This window comes from Sapajus apella, unplaced genomic scaffold, assembly GCF_009761245.1.
Source record: "Sapajus apella isolate SASKATOON/1434 unplaced genomic scaffold, GSC_monkey_1.0 scaffold60, whole genome shotgun sequence".
NCBI classification, from domain to species: Eukaryota; Metazoa; Chordata; class Mammalia; order Primates; family Cebidae; genus Sapajus; species Sapajus apella.
Window position 1 is genome coordinate 9117901 of NW_022437000.1, and position 27564 is coordinate 9145464.

Consider the following 27564-nt stretch of genomic DNA (forward strand, 5'->3'; position numbering starts at 1 on the left):
CGTGTGCCATCATGCCTAGCTAGTTTTTTTTTGTATTTTTAGTAGAGGTGAGGTTTTCACATTTCAGTCTCAAACTCCTGATCTCAAGTGATCCACCCGCCTTAGCCCTCCGTGTGCTGGGATTGCAGGTGTGATCCACCACACCAGCCTGTGTTTCCATTATTAATGCATTAGGTTTAGAAAGTCTAGGGAGAAAATAAACTGACTTTGTGAATTCACAGGAAAGATTACATTTTGCGAAATGTTCACTAATGTGAGAAAAAAAATCCTAAATTTAGCTTTATTAAAAATATTTAGTACTTTTTATACTATACTTACTTGGTAAGCAGAAATATTTATGTTCAAATTATTTAGCAATGGTATATACTATTAATAATATATAATGCAGATACAAATACAAAATGCAAATATAAACATAGACTACAAACATGAATACAAATATCAATTATTAAAAATTTACTAGGAGTATCAAACAACTCACATTTCTATGAATATTCTTGTTCCATTGCTCCTCTGTGTGTGACATTAAAAAACACTGCTACCATGTTACATCAAATGTCTACTTTTCTCAGCATATTCTGTGTACATCAGATTAAAATTGCCCATTTTTAATTTGAAAATAATGGATTTTCATTTAATTAAAGAATCCAAATTCATCTTTTTTATTTGAAATGTTGCATAGTCTTTAAACTTTCACAGCATATTAAATTGAATAGGAAAGCATTTTTTCTTTATGACAGTTATTTTAATCTCATAGCTACCTTGATCTTAAAAGTAATATAGAGCAGAATAGAAAGATCTAGAATCTACTTTTAAAACCTAGCCTCATCCTGAATGAATGCAGAATCTAAATTCCATACACATTTCTTCCTGACCATGCCAACAATGGTAACATGAGAAGTTTTGCTTTAGCTTAGGGAACACTACAAATATATGAGCGGTTCAACTGCCAGTCTTTCAGAGGACTGCGAACAGTACAGACCTTACTAAGTTCTAAGTAGGGAATAAGAAGAGTCAACATGCTGACATGATCTTGGCATACCTAATGCCTGAGTGACAAGGTAGCAAACGGGGTGTGTGCGTCTGCACACCAGGGAGGATAGAACAGAAATTCTCATCTGAATACGTTGCTCTGTGACTTCAGATTTTTTTTTTTCTTTTTCATTGAACCATTTCATCTTTTAACAACAGTTCCTAACTCAGGTTGTCTTTAAACTTTTGACAGGTAATTAAAGGTGGAACATCCAGCTGTGAAGAAAGTTGATCGGAAAGCAATTAGAATTGATCATACTTCCTGTTCTTCCCCAGGTCAAGCTAATGCCTCCTGCGCCAAATGATGACCTGGCAACACTCAGCGAGCTCAATGACGGCAGCCTGCTATATGAGATTCAGAAGCGCTTTGGAAACAATCAGATCTATGTGAGTGCCCTGGAAATTACCTTTGCACTGCTTTTGTCTTGTTGCATATTTTTTTCACCCTTCAGTGCTTCAAATGTTGCAAGTAAAGGGCTCATTGGCGCTTCTGGTCATGGTGATAGCTTAAGTTGAATTTCTTAAGGTGAGTTCAGTTTCATTCTGGCTCAGTTATAAGGCAAATTCAGCACAGTTCCACATTTTAGAGTTACATATAAACTAATACCCTGAGGGCAGACACTAGTACTGCTATTAAACTTTCCTGTTGTCATCTTGCTGTGGAAGATCTTGCTAGAACCAGCAGGATCTGCACATGACTTATAAAAATGCTGTCTTCTACTTTTCTTGAACCTCCTAGATCAGGAACAGGAAGTGAAAGAGCATACATTGACTCTGCATGTAAGTCTGCCTCTATATTTGCATGAGAAGAGAGACTGTTGTGGCTCAGAATTTCCAGGAAATGTCTTTGTAAAGTAAATAATTTATACACAGATTCCTGATAGTAGAATATAAAAATGTTGCTCACATGGTAAACAGCATGGAGAATTTATTTACAGTGGTTCTATCCTCATTTGTCTGCTATTTTCCCAACACTGATAACAATTTAGACATCTTGTAATATCAAAATCTATCTCTTTTTCTTCCTCTTTTTCTCTCTCGTTCTTTGATTTTGTTATATTCTACACAGAGCATAGAGAAATTCAATCAGAATGTCTATAGAGAAATCTGATTATGCCTATACCCAGTATTCCTTTTCAATAACACTTTTTTTTTTTCTGGTCTAATGAGAAACTGATTAAGTAATTTTCATGTAAATGTGAAATCTGAGATTTCCTTACAAGTAATAAATTGTCAAATGCTGATTAGCCTATGAAAATGCAATGTAGCATCTTAATGCTTAAATAAATTGCCTGCCACTGTAAATACACTTAAAATTAAATACTTCTGTCAAAATTAATGAAATCATGTCATTGGCATAAAGTGGTGAGACCTGATTACTTTGGTCTCTGTTACCACCCTGTTACTTTTGTAAAGTATGTATTTTTATTCCATTTTCTCATCTTTTTCCCATATGGCAGTGATTTTTTTTTTTACTCTTAATTATAGAAACCTGGAACTGCCTGAATTATTTTGTCTTTCTTTACCTTTTGGTGCCTTTAAAGTGACATTTCATCTACATATGCATTTAATCTGCTTCTTTCCACCCCTGTGGTAAGCACCCTCATCAAAGTCATTGCCTTCGCTTTTCTAACAGCCTCCTAACTTTCTAGAGGAGACTTCATTATTCTTGTTCAATCCAGTCTCACAATGAACTAGAGTCATTTTTATAAAGCACAAATGTAGTCTCAAAACTCCCAGTCTTAAATCTTCTCGATGGCCCACCGCTTTTCGTGGGACAAAGACCACAGCGCTTATTCCAGAGTCTGGAATCCTCATGATCTGCTCCAGTCACTAAGGACTCTTTTTCACTTATGTCTAAATTACTTGATTATTGCCTGCCTTCCTGCATGAAGGACTTTCCATAGACTGGTTTTTTTGTTTGTTTGTTTCCCATAAAGTCCTCCTTCTACCGCATAAATACTTAGCTTTATAAACTCCCACTCAAATAGTCTCCGTTTTTTAAGTCAACCTTTCCAGAGCTTCCAGATTACACCATCATGGACTATCTTTCTTTAGAGAATTTATCACAGTTTGTTATTCTGTGACTCAGTGGTAGTTTGTTAACGTTGGGTTCTGGGGCTGCTCAAAAGCCGAACATCAGAGATGAGGTTGATGGGAGGAAAAGCAGGTTTGTTTGGAAAGCCAGCAAAACTGAGAAGGTGGTAAACTTGTGTTCTAATGTACCTTCTCCAATTTTTCAGGCTGCCCAGAGGGTGTTTACGGGAGGGACATTTACAGAAGGGGAGGGTGTTGGTATCAAAAGGTGAATAAGGACTACAGACCTCTGGGGACCAGGGAGGGTCTGAGGAGTCAGGAACTTTGTCCTTGTCGGGCTACAACTCTCCTAGAAATATTTCACAAAACATAGTTGTTTACACGCTTGTCCTGTAATCCCAGTGTTAGTTCTGGAAACTACATGATGGCTGTTTTTGCATTATTATCTCAGTGGTTTAAGATGATCCTAGTCCACGTGCAAGAACATGAAAAGCCACTTAACAAAGTGGAATTAGTTATGTAAGTTTTTCTGCCTTTTCACTCTTAAACAGCAGATACTTCCTATGTTTTTATCAAACCCCTGCCTCTAGCTTCTCCATACAGTGGACTATCTTCTTAAATAATTTTTTTAGACTCAGTTTCTCTCTCTTTCTTGATAGTCTGAGCTACAAATACTGCTCTCTGCTTTGCTAACATTCATATAATGTAAATTTGCCACTGTGTGAGGCATAGGTTTCCTCTGCTCAATTCCTAAAGTCCAGAAAAGCTCAATTGATTAGGATCAATTGTGTAATAGGAGTGTTGTACAATATGGTATCTGAAATGACATCTAATAGGTAGACAAGCAATTGAAACATTATGGATTAAACAATAATGTGTGCTTCCCAATGCGTTGTCTGTGGACTGGTAGATATATGATATTTTATTAATAGTGTGTAATGAAAGTAAGTGTTTTTATAGAAACTCTTCCAGCAGTCTGTTGGTTTAATTCCTATCTGTTGGAGCTAATAAGAATCAGAGTTTGCATTTCATGTGACTTTTAATCACATTTTTCTAGTAGTTATTTATATTATGTTTTACAAAGGTATCAGTCCATAATTAATTGGAACTGAAAGCAAGTGATCCCTCCTCACAAATAGGAAAGCACTAGGTTAGTAGAAATCTCAAAATACAAAATTCAAATACCCGAATTTGGTCATCTGAGCTCTTCCAACCTGCGCTTCTCATGGCCTGTCCACCCTGGCTCATGGCAACCCCAGTCTTGTCGCCTGTCGGGCCAATGCACTTGGTAAGACTATTGGTACTTGTTTTCCTTCCACACTCCACACCTGATTTCCGGGCAAATGTCACCAGCCCTACATTCAAGTTACACACAGAAGATCACCCCCACTGCTGTCTCCAGACACATATCTTATTACAGCGATTGCGTTTTGCAGTTGCATTTTTGTACTGCAAATAAGTGTCTGGGCTTCTCTTGATCTCCCCTCTGTCTATTCTCAACACAAAAGCCAGAGTAACATTGTTAGAATGTACATTGCATTATGACATGTCTCTGCGAAAAGGATGTCCAGTTCTCTAACTAAACCCAGAGTCGGAGGAAAGCCTCATAGAGCCTCCACTCTTTCCTCTTGCCTTTGGGATTTCTGACGTCAGATGCTGGCACCCTCCCCTGGGTGCCTCTGTCCTGGCCACATTGCTGGCCTTGGTGTCTTGTGAGTGTGGTCTTTGCCTGAGTAGGTTGACCACCATTTGCCTGTTCCTCCCTCCCTTCAGGTCTTCACAGCAGTGTCACCGCTTCTGGAGGGCAGCCGCCTAGTCTATTTTACATCACAAAATGCACTTCCTATTCTTTTGCCTTGCTGTGCTTCCTCCACAAACTTACCACTCTCTAACATAATGTATATTTTTCTTAGTTAGATTCTTATAAATACCATGTGCTGATTCTCCTTACACACACACACACACTCTCTCTCTCTCTCTCTCTCTTTTCTTTCATGCCCATACTCACTAGAATGCAAGCTCTATAAGGGAAAGAATTCTTGTTTCATTGACTGCTATATACGACCCATAATAGGTTCCCAATAAATATTGAATGTGAGTCGACTTCCTCTACCAAATCCTCATTTTTTGACAAGAGAAAGAAGTTAATATTTATTTATCCATAGCAAACAACTGAGGGTTGAGCGATGACTTTTTTCAGAGCAAAGATAAAATATTTTAGCTGACTTAATCATTTGACCAGGATTTTCATGTATTTTTGCTACAGTCTGATTTGTTTTATAATGTGATCTTTCAAAACAGATTGTAAATTGCTTTTTTACTAAGTGTATAACCTTCTATTTGGATGTTAGATTAGGGAGTTTCCACAGTCTGTCGTATTAGGAAGTTCTCAAACCTTCAAACCAAAAATGAACTGCAGGTGACAAGACACATGCTTACCAGGAAATACACAGAATACAAGAGTTGCATTCTCTGAATACTTACTGCCAACAGTACCAGAGAGAACAAGGCATTCAGTCAAATTCCTTCATGGACAGCAAAGAACTTTGCTGGAAGTATTAATTTTACAAGGACATTAGTGGGACTTGAGACTCATTTTTTAAAACACCACAAAATAAACACAAGACCTCATGTAACATCTGCTTAGCCAAGAGAATTCTGAAACAAATATATTGTAATTGGCACCAAGCAAACCAGAGCAATGAAACATTGCTTGGAAGCTCCTGGTGCACAACCGGGCTCATTTCATCCACTTAATGTGCCACTTGGGGTGACCCAGGTTGATTCGCAGAGCCTGTTTTTTTTAACTTTTATTTTAGGTTTGGGTTGTAAAGATTTGTTTCATAAGTAAACATGTGTCATGGGGGTTTGTTGTACAGATTATTTCATAGCCCAGGTATTAAGTTCAGTACCCAATAGTTATATTTTCTGCTCCTCTCCCCCATTCCAGCCTCCTCACCCCAGTGACTAGTGTTTCCTTCTTTGCGTTCATAAGTTCTTATCATTATAGCTCCCACTTATAAGTGAGAATATGAGTTTGGTTTTCTGTTTCTGTGTTAGTTTGCTAAGGATGATAGCCTCCAGCTCCATCCATGTTTCTAAAAAAGACATGATTTTGTTATTTTTTATGGCTGCATTCTACCCCATGATGCATATGTACCATTCTTTCTTTATCCAATCTGTCATTTATGGGCATTTAACTTGATTCTGTGTCTTTCTATTGTGAATAGTGTTGTAATGAATAGCCATGTGCATGTATCTTTATGGTAGAATGATTTATATTTCTCTGGGTGTATACCCAGAAATGGGATTTCTGGGTCAAATGGTAGTTCTGCTTTTAGCTCTTTGAGGTGTCACCATACTGCTTTCCACAATGGTTGAACTAATTTACACTCCCACCCACAGTGTATAAGCACTGCACATCTATGACCATCTGTTCTTGGACAAAGCTGACAAAAACAAGCAATGGGTAAAAGACTCCCTCTTCAATAAATGGTGCTGGGATAACTGGCTAACCATATGCAGAAGAGTGAAGCTAGACCCCTCCCTTACCCCATACACCAAAATCAACTCAAGATGGATTGAAGACATCAGTGCAAAACCCAAAACTGTAAAAACCCTGGAAGACAACCTAGGCAGTACCATCCTGAACATAGTAATAGCCAAAGATCTTATGACAAAGATATCAAAAGCAATCATAACAAAAGCAAAAATTGACAAGTGGGATCTAATTAAACTTAAGAGCTTCTGCACAGCAAAATTGCTATCAACAGAGTAAGCTGACAACCTACAGACTAGGAGAAAATAATTGCAAACTACATATCCGATAAAGGTCTAATATTCAGCATCTATAAGGAACTTGAATTTACAAGACAAAAGCAACCCCATTAAAAAATGGGCAAGCCTGGGTGTGGAGGCTCATGCCTATAATCCCAGCACTTTGGGAGGCCAAGGAGGGTGGATCACTTGAGGTCAGGAGTTCGAGACCAGCCTGATCAACATGGTGAAACCCTCCCTCTACTAAAAATACAAAAGTTAGCAGGATGTCATGGTGGGCATCTGTAATGCTACTGGGGAGGTTGAGGCAGGAAAATCACTTGAACCCAGGAGGTGGAGGTTGCAGTGAGCTAAGATCATGTCCCTGTACTCTAGCCTGGGTGACAGAGGGAGACTCCATATCAAAAAAAAAAAAAAAAAAAAAAAGTGGACAAAGGACATGAACAGACATTTCTGAAAAGAAGGCATACATGCAGCCAATAAACGTATAAAAAAAACCTCAACATCACTGATTATTAGAGAAATACAAGTCAAAACCACGGTAGATACAGTCTTAATGGCTATTACTAAAAAGTATAAAAACAGGCTGGGCGCAGTGGCTCACACCTGTAATCCCAGCACTTTGGGAGGCTGAGGCAGGTGGATCATGAGGTCTAGAGATCAAGACCATCCTGGCCAAGATGGTGAAACTCCATCTCTACCAAAAATAAAAAAAAATCATCTGGGCATGGTAGCGCATTCCTGTAATCCCAGCTACTCAGGAGGCTGAGGCAGGAGAATCACTTGAACCAGGGAGTCAGAGGTTGCAGTGAGCTGAGATTGCGCCACTGTACTCCTAACCTGGGTGACAGAGGGACACTCTATCTCAAAAAAAAAAAGTCAAAAAAAAAATATTTTGGCCAAGGTTGTGCAGAAAAGAGAACACATAAACCGTTAGGTCCTGTGTTTAAGAGCATTTCAAGGGGCTAATGTTGACATGCTGGTGTCAGAGATTGAGATTTCTCTCATCTAAAGGATATTTGAAGTTATATAAATGCATACATTTTCCCAAGCTAATAGTGCTCCTTGCCTGCTTATCCAGAGCTTCATCTATTACATACTGTGTTATGCTATGCAATACCTGCTGTGTAGTTCCAGATCATTCCACTCCATCTAAAAGACCCTTTGGAGTACTTAACAAGTATGCTGGGGGGGGAAAGAACCTTAATATATTAGAAAAATGAGTTGAAGGAATTCTCATTATTTTTCCAATTTAAAAATATTTATCTGCAGTACCTTTAAAATGCTCCATTTCATTAAAACGGCCTCCTTCCTTTTGATGATTTATACAAAATCATACTCTATGACTTTACAGTAACATTAATTCGAATTATTATAAATCATTTTTGTTTCTCTCAAAATGGATTTTCAAAGACAGTCTTAAATACCTTCAAAAATCAGACCCCCAATTTAAAAATTATACCTCATAGAAAAACGCAAATTTAGAGGTATTTATTATTTGCTTTATAAATGTCTTATCTTCATAAATCAACATATTTCTAAATTCACTCACAATCTGCTTTCTAGCTCCATTTTTCTTATCTGGAATTTAACAGTAGTTTTCAGATAGTACTACATTAGTAAGATACTCTTCAGATGTGTTATTTCACTTTTATTTCTTATTTACTTGGGTGCAGAAAACCGAGCAATCCTTCTTTTACATAAATGTTTTATTGAATATCAACACAAAAACAAAGTAATGCACAACTCATTAGTGTGTGGCTTAATGAACTTTTATTTCATGAACACATCCACGTAACCTGCAGCTTCATAATGAAATAGAAGAGAAGGTTCTTCCCCAATCCACACTTAGCCATTACAAAATATTCTGACATTTACAACTGTAGATTGGTTTTGCCTGTGTCTTTTAACTTTATATAAATGCAATCTCTTTTGTGGTATCCCTTTCATTATTATGCTTCTAATAATATTCAGCTATACTATTGCTTATAAAAGCAACTAATTGTTTTTTAATGTACAGTAAACTACTAATTTATCCACTCTACGGTTGAGGAACCATTGAGTTATTTCTACTTTTTTTGGTAATTATGAATAATGTAGACAGTTTTACACCTTTTTATTTTTTGGCCCTCATAAATATTTCTCTGCGGCCTTTAAAAATGAGTTTTCTTTCTTTTTCTTCTTGATATATAGGAGTTTTTACATATTCAAGATATTCTTTTTATTGAGAGACATACATATTGAAAGCATTTTCTTCCAGTTTATGGCTCATATTGTACTTTTCAAATAGTGTATTTAAATGAAGAAACGTGTACAGTTTTGCAGATTATTTAGGGTTCATATTTTCTATGGCCTGTTTAAGAAAACTTGGCTTTGCTTAAGAAAATATTTTCCTACATTTTCATTATAAAAGTTGGTTATTTTAGCATTTACATTTAAAGTGTTTTGGTGTTCATCATAATTCTTAGACACATTCGCAATGCCATTCGGAATGCTGAAATCTCAAAAGATCGAAGTCCCCAAAAATCAAAATCCCCAAAGTCTAAAACCACAAATATCTGTAATCCTGCACATCACAATCCTGAAAGAATAAAATTCTGAATGTTAAAATCCTGAAATCTGAAATCTGAATTCTGAGAAAGGGATTATTGTGTTTTTCGTTGTATGCAGAAGAGTTGCATCATGATTTTCATTGTACAATTTTGGACTTCAGGTATTTCACTCTTCTGGGATTTCAGCATCCAGGATTATGTTGTTTAGGATGGCATTTTTGGGGATTATGGCCCAAACCCAAGGCATATTATATTACCCATGTGGAAATGATTTCACAATGGTAAAAGGAGGACCCAGATAAAAATTTTTCCCACATGGGTCTCCCCACTGCCTGGCCACAGCACCTTTGTCCTAAACAGGTGACCACAGGGAGTGGGTTGATATTCTAGGATCTGTCTTCTTTTGTATTGGTCCATGTGTTCATAAACCAATCCCAAAATATCTTAATCATTACAGCTATATAGTCAGTCCTGACAAATAGTCCCCTAAGTTTGTTCTTAAACATGTATTAGCTAATCATGACTTTTGATTCATGTATACTTTAAAGTCAATTTAACAATTTCAATTGGATTTTTATTGGTATGGCATCAGATACATAGACTAAGTGGAAATAATTGAGATTGTTACAATATTTGATTTTTCATTTCACAGAATGTTATAGCCCTTCTTTTGGCCATCTTTAATTTCTCTGGAGCAATTTTTATTTTTTGGTGTACAAGTCTTTCCTGTATGTATTAAATTTGTTTCTCAACATTCTTCATGTTTTGAGGACATAATAAATGTTTGCCTGTTTGTTTGTTTGTTTGATGGAAAACAAGAAGAAAAATTTATTTTCTAATTGTTCTTGGGTAATATGTAGAAAATACAGTTTTGATTTTTTATATTCATTTTTTATCCATCAAACTTGCTAAAGTTATATGTCAGTGTAAATTTACATAAACATTCCATTGGTTTTCACCATCAATGTCATATAGTCTGCAAATGATGAATTTGATTTCTTTTTTTAAAAAAAGTCATACGTTTTTTCTTACATTATTTCATGAGATAGAACTTCACTACAAAGACTGGAAGTGGCAATAATAGGTGCCCTATATAGTGCCAATCCCAGAAAAAAAGCTTCGAGTGTTTCAACATTAAGAAAGCTCTTTTCAGTAGCAATGCCATAGGTATCATTACTTTTCATTAGATTAAGGAAGTCTCATTATATTCATGGTTTTCAAAGTTATTTTTTAATCAATAATAAGCATTGGATATTGTTAAAATGCCTTATCTCCATTTATAGAGATGATCATATGTCTTTTTAAGGCTTTTTTTTTAGTATTATTAGTTACAAGTGTTGATTTTCAAATATGAAATCGAACTTGCATTTCTAGAATAAAGCTATTTGGCTGAGATGTATTATCATTTTTACTAAATTGCTGGGTTCAATTTGTTAATATTTTGCTTAGGATTTTTATATGTATTTTAATGAGAGAGTTCAGTCTGTAATTTTCCTTTATCACAATATTTCTATTAGATCTAATGTTAATTTTATGTGATGTTCTTAAAATGGGAAGTGTTCCTTTTCTGTTATTTTCTGAAGTAATTTGAAGAATATTTGTTTATTTTGTATATCAATGTTGGGAAGAATTTACCAGTGAAGTCTAAGTTTTGTTTGTGGAAAAATATTTTAGACATAGATTCAGCTTACTTTATAGGGAAATAACTAACCAGAATTTCTGTCTCTTATTGTGTTAGTTTTGGTATGATGTATTTTCCTAGGATTGTTGTCTACTTGACCTAAATTTCCAAACTTAGTGGCTACAATACGGTCTTCACCTGTTTTTATGTCTGCAGGATCGGCAGTGATGTTATATTATTGATCGCTATTGGTAGTTTGTGCATTTCCTTTTGTTTTCTGAATCAATTTTGCTGGGGCAAATTGTAATTTTTTCAAAGAATCACCATTTGGCTTTTTTCTCCTGATTTCATTGATTTATGCTTTAATTTTGATTATTTTATTTATTGTACTCATTTATTTCTTTATAATTGACATGCATTTTTAAACTCCTTGAAGCTGATACTTAAATCATTAATTATGACTCCCTTTTTTCTTTCCTAACTTGTATTCTAGATTATAATATTTATCTTAAGTAGACCTTTAGTAGCATCACACAAGTTATATGTTATAATAGAAATAGTCTTATTTGCATTTTAATTCCTTTTTAACTCATGAGTTATTTGCAGATACATTGAAAAATTTCATGTTTGCTGATTTTCCAGGTATCTACTAGTGACTTCAATATCTTTTTAATTAAAAATAAGTTTTTTTTAATTGCATATTTTTAAGGGATACAACGTGATTTTTGTTTGATTGTTTTTTTGTCTCTGTTTTTGCATTTTTGAGACAGGATCTCACTCTTTCACCCAGGCTGGAATTCGTTGCTGAGATGTCAGCTTACTGCAGCCTCAACCTCCCAGGATTTAACTATATCATTTCTTCTATGTTCAGTGAAATAAAGCCTGTTTTATTTAATTTGAATTATTTAATTCATTTAATATTTTAAATTCCTTCTCATTTTTTATATTTGATACAATGATTTTTAAATTGTATGATTTTTATTTTTTAAAGATTCCATTTATGTGAATCATGAACTGTTGGCCTCCCTTTTTTCACAGACATTCATTGGGGACATCCTTTTGCTTGTTAACCCATACAAGGAGCTTCCAATTTATTCTTCCATGGTGAGTACAAAATTTTAAATATCATTGAATAATGTATAGTAATACTCTCTAGACATATATATTTGTATCAAATAACTAAAAAATTAAGGCAAACTTCTAAAAAAATTTTTAAAATTCTGAATTGAATGATTGCATAGTAGTGACTAATTCATTTAGAGGCAACATTGAACATCAGTTATTTTATCAAAAGGTTTCTTTGCACTTAAAATGTATAATTTGTTTATGACTATACCCATTAAACAGACTTCTACAATTAAATACTATATGAATATATTTCCCATACATTCTTGACTAACTCAGGATAACTTGGCTGAGAGCCCTTATTTGAACATGTGACTTGTTTCTGAAGAGGTCGATGATGTCAAAGCAATGGGAATAAGAAAGGGAAATATTTCATGTTTACATTTTCCCAAATGACTTGCCAGGTTTAATTATGAGGCCCTAAAAATTAACATAGAAATTGCTTGTAGAAAATTATTCCCTTCAATTGAAAACGCAATATGATCTTTCAGTAGAAATGAGTCGAAAATACTATATCATAGGAGTTTTGTGTGTGTGTGTAATCACAAGGCCAGTCCCACTAATAGAGAACAGGAGCCTGCCAGAAACCAGGAGGCAGGTGGTGAGTGTATGTTTCTGAACCTGTGGGTCATTCATAGATGTTGGGGGACAGAGAGGAAGACAGAGAGAAGAGAGAGGGAGAGAGAAATGCTTCCAAGTTCCTTGGAAATCAAATATGTATTTTCACAGAAATAGTTCATGAGAACAAGAGAGCATCCCCTCACCACCCCACCCTCCACCCATCTTATCAAAAGTCAATTCTGGCTGGACTTGGTTGTTCATGCCTGTAATTCTAGCACTTTGGGGGAACCAACACTGGCGGATCACTTGAGGCCAGGAGTTTTAAATGAGCTTGGGCAACATGAGACACCCATTTCTACAAAAAAAGAAAAAAAAATTAACCAGCCATGGTGGTGTGTGCCTGTGGTTCCAGCTACTCAGGAGGCTGAGGCAGGAGTGTCACTTGGGCCCAGGAGGTTGAGGCTGCAGTGAGCTGTGATTATATTAGTGCACTCCAGCCTGGAAGACAGATTGAGATACCATCTCTAAATAGAATAAAGTTAAATTAAATTTAAAAGTCAGTGCCTTGATTACATTAGAGCTGTGTTGAAACCTTCCTACTCCCCTCATTCATATGGCTCCTTTGCCAGCCTCACCCTGTGCAATCTAAGGGCGTATGTGAGCATGAGAGACTAGAGCAAGGGAATCACCCATGATCATTTCAGGAGTTGTGTCCAAGGACTGAAATTAATCGGACCTATGGTTATTAAATGGTTTTGAGAAAAAGCTCAGTTCTGTATCTTTCACTTTGTTGTTGAATTCTAATATTTATATGAATATGTGTGTTGAAGTATAATATAAACATTGCATAACATGCAAATATTAAATGTTCTGTTCAACTAATGTATACAAAGTGATGACCCTCTTAAAACCATCATGCAGATGAAAAAGTAGAGCATTAGTAGGGTCACAGAGGTCTCTCATGTCCTGTCTGAGACATGACATACCTCCCCAAAAGAGCACAATTCTGACCACTATTGCCCTCCCCTTTGCGTAGATGAACTTCATATGGGTGAAATCTTACAGGCTATCTTTCCCTGTACCTAGCTGCTTCCTTTCAATATTATGGAAGGGAGATACGCCCATGTTTTTGTGTGTAGTGATACAATAAATACAATAGGTTATTTTCTTTTGTATTGCTATATAAAATTTCCTTTTGTGGATATATGGCAGTCTAATTAACCATTGTTGGAGATTTTGTCTTTTGAAGCTAGAATATTACTGCTGTGAACATCCTCACAAATGCTTTTTCGATAACATATGTACATCTTTTGTTGGAAAGAGTGGAATTGGTACATCAAAGTGTATTCATACATTGAGTTTTGATAAATACCAACAGTTTTCTGAGCGGTTATACTAAGGTATATCTACAATTTAATACAGAAAGAGTAGCCTCTCTTCTTTGCTCAATTTTATTTGTCTATTTATCATTCTACTGGGTATATATAGTGGAATTTTATTGTTAATTTGTGTCTCTCTGACAGACAATGGTATTAACCACATTTTCACATAATTACTGTACAGTTATATCCTGTTTTTTGATGCGTCTATTCCAGGATTTTATCCTGCTTTGAAATTAAAAAGTGTAAAATTGTTTCATCTACCTTTTTTATGACTTGAAAGATCCTTAAGCATTCTGGATTCTCAGTGCTTATTGAAAATATCTTCTAAGAAGTAGGGGTCAAGATTCATTTTTTTTTAAATGTGTATAGATTTGATACAGTACTGTTTATTAAAAGACCATCCTTGGCTGGGCATGGTGGCTCAAACCTGTAATCCCAGCACTTTGGGAGGCCGAGGAGGGTGGATCACGAGGTCAAGAAATCGAGACCATCCTGGCAACATGGTGAAACCCCGTCTCTACTAAAAAATACAAAAAACAATTAGCTGGGTGTGGTGGCAGGCACCTGCAGTCCCAGCTACCTGGGAGGCTGAGGCAGGAGAATTGCTTGAACCCAGGAGGCAGAGGTTGCCGTGAGTTGAGATTGCGCCACTGCACTCCAGCCTGGCGTTTGGCAACAGAGCAAGACTCTGTCTCAAAAAAAAAAAAAAAAGACCATCCTATCTCCAGGACGTCATACTGGCACTTTTACATAAATCTGGTAACAATATATGAATGGATGTAGAATTTCCACTGAGTTTCATTGGTCTATCATAATACGTTTTTATGCCTTGTACTCTTAAGTCATCCACCTTCGGTCTTCAAAATTGCCCTACTAATTAATTCCTGGCCCTGTCCTTTAAGGTTTAGAATCATTTGTCAATTTTAGGGGGCTGAGAGAGTCCTTCTGGGGTTTTGAATTTGATTGCATTACATTTACAATTCAGTTTAGAAACAGATAAAAATAATGTTAGTAGTACTGAGTCTCTTAACTATATTCATTTATTTGGAGCTTTAAAATTTGAAATTTAGTGTATCAATCTGTATGCTCTTCTAGAAGATATCTTGCATAGTGTTCATTAAATATTTTAAGTGCTGTTATAAATAATCACTTGAAAATTTTATTTTCCAATGGTGTGTGCTCCCTGTATGTATAAAAACACAATAAAAAAACATTTTACCTTAAATCCAGCAAGTTTGTAAAATTTATGTATTAGCTATATAATTATCTAGTGTGTTTTAAAAATGCTCTGTGTACACAGTCTTATTGCCTGAAACAATAATAATTTCATTTATTTGTTTAAAATCCTATTATTAGTCTGTTCTTATGTTAATGGATTGGATCACCAGAATAATGTCAGATGCTGTTAGTAATTTCATTTAAAAATACATATATTTCTGATCTCAGGAGAAACCTTTAGTAATTAAACCTTAAATATAAAAATGGTTATAAATTTTACGTAAATACCGGTTATCAGATGAAGGAAAGTTCATTTTATTGCCATCTTAAGAAGGCTTTATCGTAGAAAATGTATTGAATTTTATCAAATATAAGTATTTTTTTCTTACAGTTGTTGATGGGGATATTTTTCTCCTTTATTTTGCTTGTGAATTATATTTCCTGATTTTGAAATATTAAAATTACCTTGCATTTTTGGTGTTTTATACTTTTCTTTATATTACTGGAGTCTTAAAAGAATATTTTGCCTAGGGCATCTATGTTCATGACAAATATAAGACTCCAATTCTTTTTTCACTTAAAAAAATCTGCTATAGCAAAATTATGCTGGTTTCATAAAGAGAATACTCTGTTTTCTAGTCTCTAAGTTTGTAAATTTGATACTATTTCTCTCTTGAATGTTTAGAAGAGTTCACAACTGAAACCATTAGGACCTGGTTTTTTCTATTTTCATTTCTCTTTCTCTTTTTCTCTTTCTCTCTCTCTCTTTCATTCTTTCTTTCACCATTAGGACCTGGTATTTTCTTTTCCCTTCCTTCCTTCTTTCCCTCCCTCCTTCCCTCCTTCCCTTTGTCCCTCCCTCCCTCCCTCCCTCCTTCCTTTCTTCCTTCTTCATTCATTTGAGACGAAGAAGTCTCGCTCTGTTGCCAAGCTGGAGTGCAGTGGCTCAATCTTGGCTCACGGCAACCTCTACCTCCTGGGTTCAAGCAATTCTACTACCTCAGCTTCCCAAGTAGCTGGAACTACAGGCACACACAACCACACCCAGCTAATTTTTGTATTAGTAGAGACGGGTTTCACCATGTTGGCCAGGATGGTCTCCGTCCCTTGACCTCGTGATCTGCCCACCTCAGCTTCCCAGGGTGTTGGGATTACAGGTGTGAGCCACCACGCCTGGCCAGGACCTGGTTTTCTTTCCGAGAGGGTTTTAGTTCTGGATTCAATTTCTTTGACATACCTAGAACATTTCACATTCTTTTTGTGTTGGTTTTTAATGACTGCATTTTTTAAGAATTATGTTACATTTAATCTTCAAAAGCTTTTGGCATAAAATTATTCATAGTTCTCTTTATTTTTTTAATTTTTGTAGAATTTTGAGTGGCTCCTTTTTATTCAATGTGTTGGTAATTTGTGACTTTTCTGACTTTTTAAAATTTCCCTCTTTCTAATTTATTTGGGTATAATTTGATTATTGTTTATGATAGCCTTATTTCCTGCCTTTTCTAAAATAAGTATTTGAGGCTTTTTTATTTTGCTTTAAATGTAACTTTACTGAATTCTACATGTTTGATGTTTTATAAATTCATTTTCAATTAGCTTAAGGTACTATCTGTTTCCATTTGTGATTTCTTTCTATAAAAATCTACATATAGGTGTGTCTATAGATGTATATATGTGAGAAGTCTGCAAAATACAAACTGAATTAATCTTTTCTTCTACTTTTGTTTCTCTTTGACCACAGCCTAGACAACTGGCTGGCCATATTTTAAATTCTCTTTCTGTTGTTTTAAAACTGCTGATGTCTGTTATGTGATTTTTTTCAATGCTAAAGCTTTCTTTTTATACTCTTAGGGTTCCCAGGTTTCTGGTGAAATTCTTCATCTTCATCTTGCCACCTATTGTCTTGAATGTGTTAATCAGTGTTATTTTTAATTCTGTGTATTATGACTCTAATATTGGGGTCCTTTTCTACTATGTGACTCTCTCTCTCTCTCTCTCTCTCTCTCTGTGTGTGTGTGTGTGTGTGTGTGTGTGTGTGTGTGTGTGTTGGTTTTACATATAAGGATCATTTACTGACATTCATGGTCATTTTTGATGGAATATTGAACTTTCCATGTAGAAAAACTATAGGGTCCAGGAAGACATTATCTTCCTTCCAAGAAGATTTGACATTTCCTCCTAGTTGGCACATAAGTTGTAGACAGACCACCTTGACCCTGTGAAGTCTCGTTTAATTTTTTATTTTAATTTATTATTATTTTTTATTTGGTTGCTTCGAAAAGGGAAACCCCCTTACTAGTCTTAGGTGAAAAGTCAAGCTGATGTTCACTTTCTTTTCCTCTTTCTGAACACTGAACTTGGCTTTGTGTCTCCCCAGTATTGTGTGAGGCTGCTCAAATCTCTGCTGAGCTTGAGACACTTAGGCTGACTTCCTGTGATGCTGCTGAGAGACAGTCAGCACAGAGGCAATGTGTGCTGGGAGGAGCAGATGGAAAAGATCCAGTGTGGCCTCAGGCATCCTGATTTTCTTTTTTTCTTTTCTTTTCTCCTTTTTTTTTTTTTTTTTTTTTTTTAAGACAGCATTTCACTCTTGTTGCCTAGGCTGGTGCTATCTTGGCTCACTGCAACCTCCCCCTCCTGGGTTCAAGCGATTCTCCTACCTCAGCCTCTTGAGTAGCTGGGATTATAGGCACCTGCCACCACGCCTGGCTAATTTTATATTTTTAGTAGAGGTGGTGTTTCACCATGTTGCCCAGGCTGACCTCAAACTCCTGACCTCGTGATCCACCTGCCCGAGCCTCCCAAAGTACTGGGATTACAGGCGTGAGCCACTGTGCTCTGCCCACATCCCGATTTTCTTCAAGACCTTGGCTCCCTAAGTCATTGCTGCTCTGTTGATTTTATTATCCCTGCAATTAGATGCTTGATTTGTATTTTATCTTGTCTTTGCAATTGTGCATGGTTAGGAGAATTTGACTGATACTAGTTGCTTCATTACAGCTGCAGGGTAAAGTAGGCTACATCTGTTTCGATTGCATCAGTGTCAGATCATTTGCCCTCAAATATCTATGTTAGTTTGGTATTGCGTGCCTTTTATTTTTTAATTCTGTATGCATCTTTTCAAAAGCGGTGGGAGGAGAAAGAGAGAGAAAAACATACCCTATTTAAAGTTACTATTATATTACTCCTGGCTTATGTTTATGGTCACAGTTGATTGTAGAATTAACAAGAATTAACAGCGAGACAAAAGTCAGCTTTGAATCATGGAATGAAAAGTTTTTTTTAAAAAAATACTCTTATTTAGATGCTTCTATGGATCTAGAGGTAAAGTTTTATGTCTTAGCCAAAATTTAATATAGTAAATTTTTGTTGTATGACACAACTTACCATACTATATTGTGTCTACTGATGGGAAAAAAAGTGTTAACTTGTGGTATGTTTGTTTTGAAAGTGTTGACAGTAGTATTTTTAATGGTTTTAAATAATGTGTTGTATTTGCAATTTTTTCAGAAATACACATTTATAGAGAAAAGGAGAAACACATTAAGAGACATATTTGTTTATTAATGTAAGAATAAGATATAATACATTGAGATTGTTACCAGAACAATCACAGTTAATTCTAACTTTATATTTATCATTTCTAACTCTGTCATACAATAACAATGGAAAATAAATACAAAACATGTATCAGGTAAAAGGTTAACTGATGTAAAGTTTACCATAAAATCGCCTACTTTTTGTAGGTCATAAGAAAATGTAAAAATGTCCAGTCTTTCTGGACTTGACCTCCATTATGTAGACTTAAATAGCTGTGCTCTCCTCACCTACAGGTGATAACCCATAAAATTATAGATATTAGGTTGATACAAGAACATACATTTTATACTGAATTAGTGGTTATTCCCTATAGCAATATTAGTGTCTAGTAAATAACGCCAAGTAGTCACGTATCAGGTATTCATTACAATGATCTTGCTGTCCTCAGGCCACACAACAAAAATTTATTTCTTTTTATTTCTAGTGATTATCATTGTATTATGTCTGTTGTTTTAAATGACACATTTTGTTCAAATATTTGGGTTGCTTCCCATGTCAGTTACTTTATTAAGAGAAAAAGCAAAGCATTAAATATTATTACATCTGTAAAGATGACAGAGACCAGGAGAATGACTTCTCTGTTTCGTGTTGAAAATAAACTCACATATAACATCTGGATTTTAGTTTTATTTAATTATTATTAACTCTGTTATCTTAAGCCTTTGTATAATGTTCATTTTTATTTCTAGCAAGTTACTAATCGTGGACGTAGAACACACTTGAGGCAAACTTCATTTAGAGACTGATGTCTACACAAGGCAGCAGCCAGCCCCCCGAGTTAGGTTGCCTGCTGCCACAGCAGTGCTGATCTGATGCTAACAAGCACCACTGCCGAGATGTGGGTCCCAAGCGGGCGAGTCAGCATGCAGTTCCAAAGGGAAGTACAGCCAACCAGGACAGCGTCCATTATTTTGCTGCCTATTTATGTCGAAGACAAGTAATATTCATTTTATTTTTAAGTTTTGAACTTTGTATTTTCTGAGAAATTTGTAAATTTCTTTTTTTTTAATTATACTTTAAGTTCTGGGGTACATGTGCAGAAGGTGCAGGTTTCTTACAATTCAACATGTTAGATGTAGGAGAGAAAGAGAAAACAGAAAGGAGCCAGATCTTCCTGCATGGACTTTACAAAAAAGCAACCCTAAACATCAGAAACAAAAATGCATCATCAAGCCAACAACCATCTGTTGACTCTATACAAAAATATATTTCATTAGATAGAGTGTCCTCATCCTTGAGCACTGTGTAGACACTCTAGAAACAAAACACAAATAACAATGAAAACATTATGGACTTCACTTCTAGCTGAGGACAACAATTAAATAGCTGTTTGAGGGTGTGCAGTCCTAACGGGCAAGTCAAGAGGTTAGAAGGGAAATAAATCCTATCAGCTTTTTAAAAAGCATCACAATAAAAAAGAAATGTGGCTCTAGTCCTTTCTCCTGCTCAAAATACACTCCCTCGGAAAGGGAGTATTAGAATCAGCATCAAGCAATGTGCTGCCAGGTGGTAGCAATGGACTATTCCACAACATGAGCTGTGACCCTGCATGGGAAAGAGATTTACAAGAATACACTCGGAAAGGGAGTGTATTTTGAGCAGGAGAAAGGACTAGAGCCACATTATGGGGTTTAAAAAATATATATATAGGACTGTTTAGAGAAATATACCGTGCGATTTGATGTGCGCAAGAAGTTCAAAAACTCAAACATTTGCAATTCTAGGAAATGAAAACAGCTGCCATTGTTTAGTGCTTATTACATGGCAGAACTGCCTCAATGGCTTCACATGTATTATCACATTTCATCTCAAAAGGTAGGCAAATCATTATAAGAATTGTTATTTCTACTCTGCAGATGAATAAGCTGAGACTTGAGATTAAGCCGATTTTCTAAAGTCTTCCCAAGAGTGGCAGAGCTAGCATGGAAGCCCGGGTCACGCAATTCTAGAGCAAGTACTTGGCAGGCTTCTCTCAGCAGCATGAGTGCTGCACCCAGAGGCAGACAGTTTCATTATTATTATTATATGTGATATTTTTTTAAAAAGCAAACACATACGTTTTCAAAATATGTCACCTATACATAGGTATACAGTTAACAAATGGGACGTCTACGCAGGCATGCAGAGTGGGATGTTCATAGCATAGTGCAATACCAGCAGCCCTGGCCATGTGGAGCCATTGGCATCTGGGAGGTTCCACAGAGTTTCTAGGCTCGCCACAGATGGGGGCCAGTGGCTTAATGGCTCTCTCATAAGCTATGGAAGTGTTGGCGACTTTAGAAATCAGAACATGGCAGGATTCTGCAATCTGCTGGTGGTTTATTCAGAAGTATAATGCACAGTGAAAAAAAAGGAGGGACTTTATCCATAAAAAAGGAAGAAGGAACTTATTCTCTAGAATCAGAGTCTAACAAAGATTAGCAAGGCTGATCTCTTGTCATCTCACCTATGAGCTAAAACGGAGTGCTTAAAATATCCCCTGACCAGGAATTCTCTCGTTTCAAATGATACAAATAAGGAAAGAAAACAGTGAAGGAAAGAGAAAAGGCAGGTGGGGAACGAAGTGGCTGGCCCTGATGATATTTGCTGGACCTAATCAGAACGTGCAATGCTAACAATGAGAATTGTAACCAATAAAAAAGTTAGATGGCTTGCCTGTCACTCAGAAAACAGGGACTGCAGAAGCGGAAATCCTCAAGGCTTTACAGAATTACACTGTCATGATTACTTCCATAATTATATGATGTACAAAGCATAGAATCAGCATCAAGCAACATGTTGCCAGGTGGTAGCAATGGACTATTCCACAACATGAGCTGTGACACTGCATGGGAAAGAGATTTACAAGAAAAGGGAGCTGAGAGAGGCTATGAGTTTATTAGGAAATAACTTTCTTTAGACACTCAAGGCTCATCACCATATCTACTGTCCAGTAAAACCTGGCATAAAGAGACTATATAAGCCCAAATAGATCCAAACAAATAAAATTTAAAAACCCTAGCCAGCCGCGGTGGTGGTATGCACCTGGAGTCCCAGCTACTGGGGAAGCTGCGGCAGGAAGGTTGCTTGACCCCAGGAGTGGGAGTCTGCAGCGATCCATAATTGGACCACTGCACTCCAACCTGGGCAGCCGAGTGAGACCCTGTCTCAAAAAATTGAAAATGAAAAACATATAATAAGAAAGTGAAATGAACTCCATTTCATTTCTTGAACTTGAACTTGAACATTTAATGAAATTCTCATTTACAAAATAGTTGAAACACATTTTGTCAAATTAGATTCTAAGTCTATTTTGGACTTGGGGAGAAGTGAAATAGTGTTAGTAAAGGTTTTCAAAAAGAACAGAAATTGGATCTGCTGGAAAATGAAGCTGGACTAAAACTCCTTAGTTTTATGAATTATAATGTGTATATCAGTATCATTTAATTATTCTTAGTATTCATTTACTTCTGGAATAATTAAAAAATTTTAAAAATTCAAGCAGAATACAACAGACAGTTGTGTGCCCATCACCCATATTGGTTTCATATCTCTTTAAAAACATTTAAAATTGAAAGTGCTGTATTGTTTTCACATGTACTTTTGTGATTGGGATGCAGCTTTAAGGGTGTGGTAAGAAAACGCTGTGTTCTAATTTAATTGTTACATTTATTTTCTGAGTAGTATAAAAAATGACATATGTTTTAATTATATGGTATCTTAGATTAGATAGATGGCATATTGTTCTATAAACACAGGGTTAAGTGCTTACTTAACTACTTCAACCTACTTCTTTTAATAAGCAGTGATAACAGTTATCTTGCAGTTATCCTTCCATCCAGTATTTTATATGTTTACCATATACGTGAACACATAGATACATTCAAACAGTGGGTACACCATTATTTTCTATATTTTAATTGACTCATAACATTAACTATATTCTTTTACCAAAAAAAGCTGTTCATCAGCCCTCTTGCTTTCAAAAATTTTCCATTTTGAAAATCTTAGACCTAATTTATTCTAAAGTCCCTCTAGTATTTTATTGTAATGACACACAACCAGTTATATTTGTCTATTAATCTTTATTATAGACATTTAAGTTATTCCTGTATTTTCTGCTCTTACAAAGAGTCCTAAGAATTGTTTTATAAATTCTCTTTTTGCTCATGTTTGAGAGTTTTGACAGGGATAGTCCCAGTTGAACATGAATCTTCAAGTTTGGAAGCTATTTCCAGATGATTCTTCCAATTAGCTAAAAATACAAGACTTGGTAGTACAGACGTTTTTCCAGCCCAAGAGACAACTTCATTTGAAAATCAGGCACTGCCACCTACTAGCTCTGTCCCCTTGGGCCAGTCATGGCACCAATTCTCCTGCCTATAAACATGAAAATACTTCTCTTACTCCAGTCATAGGTTCTGTAGGACTGGAAGAGTGAGTGCCTGTGAGGTGCTGAGGACAGCGCCATGCTCAGAGTGCCTGTAAGCTCTTATCATTATTAGTAAATTACGATGAACTCTGCTAGTGTTCTGTGTGTAATATAGCATCTTGTAGCTTGAAATAGCACCAGAGGGAGCTGCTGCTCTCAGAGCTTTCCATTGTTTCTCATATTTATTTTCCGTCTTTTTAGTTTATATTGTTTTCCCAAATTTCTATTATAGTTCTATTTTTGATTGATTTATAGGAACGTGTTATAAATTACTGCTAATCCATTGATTACATGCACAGCTTATATACCTCTCTGTCTTTGCTTATTTTTTACTATTAAATGGTTGACCAGGCTTGTTTAATGGGGTTAGATTGCTCCATCATTCTCATTATGATTTGCATTTTTGAATCCTATTTCCTCGCTTACATACAAATCGTGAGAGTTTCATTCTGTATGCTTGCCTAAATGCTTCAAACTTTGCTGTTCATATTTGGGATTTAAATTCACTTGTAAGTAATTTTTACACATGCTGTGGGATAGAGATCAACACTTGTTTTCTTTACAAATAGATGATCAGTCCTCTCAGCAGCATCCTTCATCACTGAGAGGTGGTGCAGCCTGGTTGGTCATGCACTGTATCTTTGATACCAGCAGGAGGCAGGGAGATACTGGGTAGAATAGGGCAGTTCCCCAGCAAAGGCTCCACCTTCAAGCCTAGAAACCCACAGCCGTACATGGGAACAGATATTCCTGTTTTCATCCCCAAAAATTGCCTTTGGCCCACCATGCCCTCCATCCTGTACCCCAAACACCAGGCTCCACAAGCAGATGAACAGAAGAGCAGAAGAGTGGCAGAAAAGAAAAGGAGCGTGTAAATATTGAGAGGAGTTCAGCTGGGGATAGTTGGATCATTTGTTCTTTCAAAAATTTTCGCTATAATTTTAAATAATTTTAAATGTGTAAAACGTGTAGACAAATTGTACAAGCAACTTTTAATATCATATATTTTAAGATACTTTACTGGTATGTGGTTCCATCAACCTTGAATATGTCTATCCTGTTTTTAAAGAAAGGTATTCTATGTAACCTCCATACAGTCATCAAAATGGAAAAGTAAGACTGATGCCCTGGTATCACCGAATCAAGAGACGTCGTTCAGTAATGCCCATAGAGCGAGAGATTCAGTCCAGCAGTGCATGTTGCATTTTGAACCACCAGGCCCTTGACTCTCCTTCAGCATGGACCAGTTTTGCAGTCTTCTTTTGGCTTTTCTGACGTTGACATCTTTGAAAATACAGGCCACGCATTTTGTAAAATAAAAATAGGTTTGATTTCTTCACAACTAAAAAGTCTTCCTACTCTTGAGTTTTTATTCTAAAGTAATGGAATTTACTAGAAATGCCAAAGGACTGAAAATACTGGAAATGAATCATTATGGCAATCAGAAATTACAAATTTCTGAGAAATTTGTAAACTTACAGGTGGTTCGGCTCCAACTGCCCCTCACATTCAAGTTTAAAACTTTTGCTATTTTATGGTATTGAAATTAAATATAGCTGAGAGAAATTGTATTTGATATGAATTAGCACAGTTTCAGCTTACTGCACAGATATCTATTAAACTACATTTTTTTGTGAGTTTCTCTTCTTAAAGACAGCAGAATAATTAAAGGCCGTGGACCAAGTAATGAAGAATAAAGTATAAGCCTCATTTTGCCATTATGCATGCTGAAAAGGTGCTGAGAAGGGTGTAATTTTACAAATGTTTTTACATGCCAATGAGATTCAGAATTAGAGATTCATTTGCTTTTGCATCCTGGACATAAATGACTTACATCATGGGAGGAGGAGTCCTGGCTCCTTTTCACCGGGGTTTTCCCCTGCTGCTGCCCTGTTTTCCAGGTGTCCCAGATGTATTTCAGCGCCTCAGGGAAGCTGTGCGCCTGGCTGCCTCCTCACCTCTTCTCCTGTGTGGAGAGAGCCTTCCACCAGCTCTTCCAGGAGCAGCGAGCGCAGTGTTTCATCCTCAGGTGAGTCTCCTTCAACCTCGTCTGCCATGCTCAGGTTGGCCGCGGGGCTTGGCGGTAAAGATGTCCTCATTTCCCGTGATTTACCTTTATTTAGTTTCTCAGCACTTGGCGGTCCAGTATATCTTCACAGTAAGTACACTTGACTCGTTACAAGGGAGAAACATCTTGGCTATTAGAAATAGCCCCAAGTGTAGCTGGATCAATATCAACAAACTTAACCTGAAACTCATTTCCGTTTGAAGATTTAAAGCTTAGATAAAGAGTTTTTGCTTTTGAACCTAAGAAAACAAGGAGGAAAAAAAAGCTTCCAGTGTTAGTGGACCGAAACCACCGTTCTTCAAACTGCAGGGCAGCCACAAAGATAATTTTCTTTCCAAAGGTATATTTACTCAGTCAGCTGTTTGTTATTTACCTTTGCTCACACTGCCCTGAAGTCTACTTCCTAAACTATTTTTTTTTTTTTTTTTGAGACAGGGCCTTGCTGTGCCACCTAGGCTGGAATTTAGTGGCATGGTAACAACTGACTGCAGCCAACCTCCCAGGCTCAGTCATCCTCCTCCCTCAGCCTCCCAAGTAGCTGGGAATAGAGGCAAATGCCACCACACTTGGCTAATTTTTTAATTTTTGTAGAGAGAAGTTCTCACTATTTGCCCAGGCTGGTCTCAAACTCCTGGGCTCAAGTGATCTTGTCACAGACTCTCAAAGTGCTGGAATTACAGGCATGGGCCACCACGTTTGGCCCAAAATATTTTTTATTTGAAATGTAATGCTAGTTTTAACTCATAAATTAATAAAAAATTAAAGAAACATTTAAGTGTTAAAACCTGCATTAGAGACCTATATCTTATATGTGGCCAAAGCTCTGTAGGGAGGGAAACCTCCAGAGTACAGCAGTGCGTTGGTTGTTAGTAGTGCCGGTTGGAACTGAACCAGTAAGTGCAGTAGCACACAACTCACGTCCGAGTGAAATGAAAACGGTATAAAGTTAGAACTGGATAGAACTCAAAGGCTTATTTACATATTAAAGTCAGCACTGATATGTTTATATGGATTTTATCAAAAATTCTGCAGAGGGTGGAGGGACCGACTGACGGGTACACACTTTAGTTTTCTAGTTTTCAAAGCAGCATGCTGGTGGGTGTTTTCATGCCGGGTTCAGAAGCACCCAAAGGATGAGGAAGGTGCCGAGGCAGGGGCTTCCACCCATTCTGGACCCAGGCGACCCTATTTTTATCTCTTTTATCTGTTGACTTTTCTGGTCTTACTTTGATAAATGGGGAAGAGCTTTTTAAAAATTGCTTAGGAAGCACTGTAAATTGGTGAGATAACAGGGAGCGTGTAACACTGTTGACAATAACAACGTTTATTGAGAATTTACTGGGTGCCAGACTCTTGACTAGATTATTTCTGTGTATTATCTTATTTATTTAGAATTTACATAAATTCTGGTTGCTTCCACTGAGCATCGCAGCTGTTATTCCTGAGTTGTTGAAAGCGTGGGTTCTGAGCAAGGCTCTGGGGGGAGAAAAGGAGGTACCAGTGGACCCAGGTGCCTTGGGAGTCCTTCTGGGAGAGGACACACAGCATCCAGCAAGTTCTTTCAGTGAAGAACCCCGTTTATCTTAGTTTAACCCAACAATTTTGACATGTATTTGCTCATGGAACTTTTTTATCCAGTAGAGCTCATTAATATTCTGTAGAACTAGTTTTCCTTTGGGACTTTTTTTTTTTTTTAAAGCTAATGATTCCATGTGTCGACCCCTTATTTTGGAAAAATATCTCATCGTTCAAGTTTCAAAATGGCGTTGTTGCAGGATTTTGCTCCTTAGCTCAGCTAGGTCTGGGTTCTTGCCTCACAACCTGGAAAAATGAGGCGTGCAGACATCAGAGGGTGAGAGGAGTAGAATTTATTGTGCAAAAGGGAAGCTCTTGGCAGAGAGGGATCCTGAAAACAGGTTGCTCGATGCACACCCGCTTCCCAGTTGAGTACCAGGTTGGCCGTGCAAATTCCTGGCAGCTCCAGCCGGGTCCTTCCAGTGCACATGCTTGGACTGAGCTGCTCCATATTGATTTATTTCCCTTGCTGCACATGTGTTAGGAATGGAATTTTCCACGGCAGGGATGTTCAGGCAAGCCTCCTCTGCAAGTTCCCTTATCTGCACGAAACATCTATGTAAGCGCTTGTGGGATGGGTGGGAGGTTCTCAGAGGACCCTTCCC

The 27564-nt window shown here is 36.7% G+C and overlaps 1 protein-coding gene across 1 annotated transcript in view; it reads left to right on the forward strand.

Moving 5' to 3' along the window:
• MYO16 (myosin XVI) overlaps positions 1-27564 on the forward strand; it is a 563966-nt gene that overhangs the window by 219247 nt on the left and 317155 nt on the right. Inside the window, exons 11-13 of the mRNA XM_032246200.1 lie at positions 1309-1419; positions 12058-12123; positions 25218-25345. Of these exons, the coding sequence (XP_032102091.1) occupies positions 1309-1419; positions 12058-12123; positions 25218-25345 (305 nt within the window). The remainder of the gene's footprint in view (positions 1-1308; positions 1420-12057; positions 12124-25217; positions 25346-27564) is intronic.